Below are 6,411 nucleotides of genomic sequence, written 5' to 3'. Positions count from 1 at the left end.
TGAACCACAGAATTCTACTTAAGTATAAAATGCCTAACTTAGTTCTCTACTTTTACTTAAACCTGTCAACACAAAGTGTCAGTTTAATTAGCGAAAAATTTCTAAGTCTGTACTTTCAATGACCACAGAAATGTACAAAAATAAAAAAATATTTATTTAAACACGTCAAAAAACGATTAGTGCTACTTTAGTGAGAAAAAGAAGTTTAAAACTATAAAAACATCTATACATTTGGCAACATTAAACACCGATTTATGATCGTTTATAAAATAGATAGGTTTTAATTACCTAAAATTGTTTAACTGACAAAATAGTATTATACAACGGGTTCAACGTATAAAGAATTCAACGGCAGCAGAAGGAATACGACTAAAATAACAAATTGTGCATAAAAGGTAGTTAAGACGTGGTCGTATTGCAACAAAAAGTGCACATTAGGGCGGTTTCTGGAAACCAAAGGCATATAATCCCTGAATGATTTATATACGGCAATATATTACACCTTGAAGTTTATAAATAGAGGGTTGACTTTGAATTGAGCAATTGTGAAATCTGTGTTCAGTTTAATGATCATATAAGGGCAACAATAAAGTTTTATAAACAAAAGCTTTGAGTATACACGATATAGAAAGTGCAGTGATCATGCTAAATGAGGAAAAGGGTAGATTCCTGTAGCTAAATTTAAAGTACACCCATTCACCATAGAAAGTACTGTGAACAGAATATATTTACAACATTACAGAATTACGTAAAACAAAACACTTTATGGAAGTTGCACAACGATATTGAAATTACTGAAAAACAGTCATGTACAATACTTAAGTATATATATATATATATATACGTAAAAGCATTAGTTTGGCAGCATGAAGATTTAAAACGTAGAAAATGCATATTTATATATATATGAAAATACACACAGCTTGAAGAAACAATTTGGCACACGATAAATGCGGTGATAATAATGCACAGTGAGATCTAGAAAATAAATAAGTAGAAAAATATAATTTGAAACAAATTAATGGATAAAAAAAATAATTGAAGAAATGACTATGTCGATATTTTAACACAAGCGTTATATGGTACTGCGGGGTAAGATGGGACACCTTTAGCACATGATATTAAAATATCCTGATCGTGTTATATACAATTAATGTAGGAGTCGTGAGGATGCGGTTTTATAACTCTTTGAAAGTTCTTTGGTTACCACCAAGTGGGACGAAAATAGATATAAAGGTGTCCCATCTTTACCCACCCTACTATACTATATATGAACGAACAGTATCTTTGACGGAAAATTTACAAACCGGGCATTTTTTAACGTTATTAGCGCATGTGACGCAGCAGGATAAATGCCCGCATGGTAAGAGTACAACTGCTGCCTCTTCTTTTTTACATACCCTACAGATCTTCGACTTTTCTAAACGCCGCAGCTCACTGGAAGTGTCCTCCGGAGCAGCCGCGGAAGTTGATGGGACATCCAGAGGAGCGGGCTCTTCCTCCTCTAAGTCCGGAAGTTCAGTATTGGGGTCAGAATTGATAATAGCGTCTACTAAATCAGTTGCGGATGTGAATCTTGTTTTGTTGATTTCTTGATTTCTAAAAAAAACAAGAAACGAGTTTTGATTAGTTGCAGCATGTACAGTGGGGGTAGGATGGGTGACGTTGTTTGTTATTTTTATTGTGCCATTTTGTAGTAAACAAAGAATGTTTACAGACGTTTTAAACCGTATCGTCGGGACTCTAACGTTGTTATTTGTTCAAAACACGATACCAAGAAATATAGATTTATAGATTCTATAACAGTATATCTCATCTTATCAAACAGTACCATAATACCATATTTAGGAAATGAAAACACCAAATCTTTCTCTGAGGAAATAATTAAAGTGTTTCGTAACAGAAACCAATCGCTCCTTTATCCGGTTATCGGGATTTCCAAAATCTGTTTGCTAAACTACGCCGAAAATTTCGCGGAAACTAATCCGATTACGATTGCCGGTAAAACCCTTTTCGTGCGTAATTCAATTCTTGTGAATCACGCACGTCATTTATGCATGACGTAACCCACCTTTGTATTGCATTACGAATCTGAGTGACCTCAAACCCCATCATTATCACTTCCGGGACAATTTCTGATGACGTCATTTCTTCGTCGACGAGAGCTTTCAGTTTTCTTAATTCTTCTCTCGGGTCGATTATTTCTGGCGCTCCATTTATTGGTGCCGGTGTATTTCTGTTAAATTAAGTAAATGGCATTGACGTATTTGTACTTTCGAGAACAAAATGCCTTTGTATTTTTGTGAATGATCGCTTGGTGTATTTTAGGACGTGACATTTGTTTGGGGTTGAAACGTGACGTTACGTGAGCGTAAGTCATTATACAGTAGCGTGTTCTTATAGGAGAATCGCTACTTTTTTAAGGCAATGGGGTTTACAAGCATATAAATACAGGTCACGTTATTCTATATATATTTTAACAAATAAGCCCTATATTTATAGTAGGGTGGGGTGAGGATAGGAAACCTTTCCATTCTATTTCCTTTTTCTATTTAGTAGTAAACAAAGAACATTCAAAGAATTATAAAACCGTATCCTAACGACTCCCATAGACTCTTTTTAGCCGTTTAAAACACGATCAGAATATTTGAATATTATGTTCTAAACGTGTCCTGTCTTACCCCGCCCTACTATATAAATGCATATGAGTATATGTATCACAGTACCGTTCAGCCGTTTATTCAAATAAATACAGTCAAGCGTAAAGTATAGTACTCACGCATAGCTTTGTGTGACTTGGGGCAATGAACGGTTTTGTCTTGGCATGGCTGGTCTTCTTAATGTGGGAAACATAGACACGATGTTATGAACGTATTCTGGCCCTTTCTGTTGGAGGACAAATTCGCATCTGTGTAAAATAGGGGAATTGTTAAATGCGATGTTTGCATATATAGTAGGGTGGGGTAAGATAAGACATGTTTTATTCTATTTTCTTGTCCACTTTGGTAATAAACAAAGAATATTTACAGAACCATATAACCGTAGCCTGGCACCTCCAAAAAAGCGTTGTTAATTGTTCAAAACATGATTAGGAAGTATGTAATATTATGCGCTATAACGGTATTCCATCTTACCCTACACTCCTACAGTATTATAACTCATAGTGCTACGATTTTGTCAAAATCTAAATACTACATTTTCATATATAAGCATGATTTTTCATCAAGTGAAATATACTTACTCGGGAAACCACTTTGCGTGTTCGAACCAAGCGTCATCATCTCTGTTCCAATTCTGAAGTCCTCCATTACAGTACCAGCATTTTACACGATCTCTTTCACCTAAATATAAATATTACATATATATTTTTCGATTATCTCCTCTAAAAACGAAAGCAAAGAGTATATTATTCAAAGAACGAAGAGAAGGGGATCAATAGCAAAACGACAGTTGTTAAAACACGCTATGGATAAAAGCGTGAGATTAAAGAACGTCAGTTAGAAAGGACGGCTGTTGAACCTAAACAAATAAAATCAACTTTCGTTTAAGAAGGAACGAAAAATAGTGGGTAATAATTAAACTAAAATTTCAAGGAACTGAGAACTTACCTAAGTAAAACAAACCAGCTTTTGAAAGTTGTTGAGGTGTTGCTAGTACTTGTTGCGAAGGCCAGTTCCTCATGTTATCAAGATACGTCTGAAGTCTTGCACTCTCGCTTCGCATGTGTGGGTTCAATGGGTCATTACAAGGAAATAAAGACGTTCCTGGAAAACTGTTTCCTGGTTCGGTTGCTCTGGTTGACTGTACAATAGCAGAAGGGGTTGGTGGACTTGGTCTATGTACAGTTGCAGTTTGGTTCAATGGCCCAGCAGCTGGTGTTTGATGTACTGATAAATTGTTCGGGGTTTCGACTTGTTGAGATGTGTTGACTGTTGCACTGTTTAGAAGCTCGCCAGCTGATATATTGGTTTCCATGTTGGAAGGTGGGGATCTACTACGGTGTGAGGGGCCCTCTGTTAATCTACCTGCGGAAGTAGAACCGGTTCGCTACATATTGGCCATTTTCAGTCCAGGAAATATTTTATATTAAACTTGTTTTTTAATTTCGGTCACGCGTAGTTTTCTAAATGGTATACCGTATATTGTCCTATGGTGCAAACTCTTGCAAAATATCATGTGTTTTCAGTTGCGCTTACGCAACTGCCCACTACATGTGTTATTATATATACTACTGTGGTGTAATAAGATGGGACACCTTTCGCACATAATATCCAAATATCCTGATCGTGTTTTAAACAATTAACAACGGTCTGTGGAAGTCATGAGGATACGGTTTTATAATTCTTTAAATGTTCTTTGTTTACAACCAAATGGGGCAAAATAGAATGAAAAAGTGTCCATCTTCCCCTACCCTACTATACACATAACAATAACGTTATACTTACGTAGTGGTACATTAGTGGTGTCTGTCCCATTAGCGAATTCACAATCTGGTTTATGCCAGCCAGGTAAACTCATATCTTCTGTGCCATTTAAGCCTTCAACACATTGCCCACACCTGTTAAAATAAAACTGTAAATACAAGAAAATATTTTTTACCTGAAAGTGTTGTTACAGTGCTATGGGGTAAGGTGTAAAGTTAGCACATAAATACCAGCATATTTCCTGGTCGTGTTTTAATTAATTAACAACGGTCTATATGGAAGTTGTAAAGATACGATTTTATAAATCTTTAAATGTTCTTTGTTAACTACCAAATGGAACGGGAAAATAGAATGAAAAGATGTCCCATCTTACCCCACACTAAAAAGGGTAAAATTAAAATGGTTTAGAATTGTATGTCATTCTAATACGTTGAATGTGTTTTGGACTTACAAGAACCGAAAAGTTTGTTTTCTTGTTCACGTATAATATATTTACTGCAGAATTATCCTCATATATATATAAATACTTACACGAAGCACTTTATTCTGTCCTTGAACCCGGTGTAGAGAAACCCCAACGTAGCAAGCAGCATAACATTGACGGGTACATGCATAGGGAATTGCCGGTATGTCGTAAGTCTGTATACTTCCTTTTCTTTATCGCCTAACAAATAGGGATTTGAAAACTACGATAGTAACGCTACCTATTTCGCTTTCGTAGGGGATTTGACAGGCAGAGAACGGTTTTAATGGTGCTGGGGGTTCCCCTTAAAGCATACACGCCGGTGTACATCGCGTAGACCACGTTAGCGTAGACGTTGACGTGGACAGGTTACGCGTATATTTTTGTATGTTTTTATATAATGAAATCGTTTAACTTAACGCATGGGTATACTCTGGCGTTAAAACAGTTGTAATTTGATTTCAACGTTGGATTTATGTTTATAGTGAAGAAGCACGTCAAAAGTATACAATTTAATACACTCTACTTAGTGTATTCTATTCTACAAGGGTGAACTCTTACAATGAGACGGATTAAGGGATCAGGAATTTATTCCAGATATGACTATTACCCGTACTAAAATATAGTAGGGGGGAGATGGGACACCTTTAGCACATAATATCCAAATATCTTGATTGTGTTTCAAACTATTAACAACGGTCTATGGGAGTCGTGAGGATACAGTTTTATTATACTTTGAATGTTCTTTATTTACTACCAAAAGGGACGAGAAAATAGTATAAAAGGGTTTCCCATTTTCCCCTACCCTACTATATATCTTTGGAAAACGTCATTTTAAACTGGGTAAAACACAAAATCGGGTTATTTTTAGTTATTATATATTTACCAGGTATTATGTAAACACATTTCTGTCCTGGTGGATCTCTCGTATGATTGACACGCATTCCGTCTGTTTCGATATCAGCAAGCATATTTATTAACGTTAAATTAGTATAGTTCAAATATTGGTAACAAAAATAACTTTGAATCTGAAACGAGATTTATCACAAGATTAAAATTTAAAATATATTTTAAAAACGAAGGTACTTTAAATATCGCGAGGAAAAGCTTATTCTGGCCTTCGAAATTATAAATTACTGTTATATAAACCTAACTCACACTTCTGCTTCCAAATTATAAATCACCGGGCCCCTCGCTACTCTTAAATTTAACAGTATCTTTCGTATCCGCGTAAACTTTCCCGACGTTGTTTACAAAATTAGCTTTGAATGATATAGCAAGCCCTGCGCCATAAGTATAAATTATACTACACTGACTAATTCTGGAACCTTCTTTCCCAGAATGTTCTCTCGTTTACCTTTCTCTATTTATATCCTATTGTCCAAAACACAATCGTCAATCATGTGATAAGTCAGGACAAAACAGTGGAAATTTTAAGCGCATTACAGGAAATACTCCAGAAGTTTTAAAGTTTAAATTGTCAGAATTATCTTGATCTAGAATAATAAACTACAGAAAGTAGGA

The 6,411-nt window shown here is 35.4% G+C and overlaps 1 protein-coding gene across 1 annotated transcript; it reads right to left on the bottom strand.

Moving 5' to 3' along the window:
• Window positions 1-133: 133 nt before the first annotated feature.
• Window positions 134-5,940, bottom strand: LOC149724814 (baculoviral IAP repeat-containing protein 7-like). The gene is made up of 8 exons (XM_089891808.1): window positions 5,774-5,940; window positions 4,956-5,088; window positions 4,446-4,558; window positions 3,609-4,025; window positions 3,242-3,341; window positions 2,780-2,908; window positions 2,072-2,236; window positions 134-1,599 (listed from the first exon to the last, which is right to left on the bottom strand). Exons 1-8 carry the CDS (start codon window positions 5,856-5,858, stop codon window positions 1,260-1,262), a joined length of 1,482 nt encoding a protein of 493 aa, XP_089747934.1. The 5' UTR covers window positions 5,859-5,940; the 3' UTR covers window positions 134-1,259.
• Window positions 5,941-6,411: the final 471 nt, after the last annotated feature.

Source organism: Ciona robusta, chromosome 14 (genome assembly GCF_009617815.1).
Source record: "Ciona robusta chromosome 14, ASM961781v2".
NCBI classification, from domain to species: domain Eukaryota; kingdom Metazoa; phylum Chordata; class Ascidiacea; order Phlebobranchia; family Cionidae; genus Ciona; species Ciona robusta.
The sequence above is the reverse complement of the archived record's forward strand: the minus strand, read 5'-3'. Positions and strand labels throughout refer to the sequence as shown.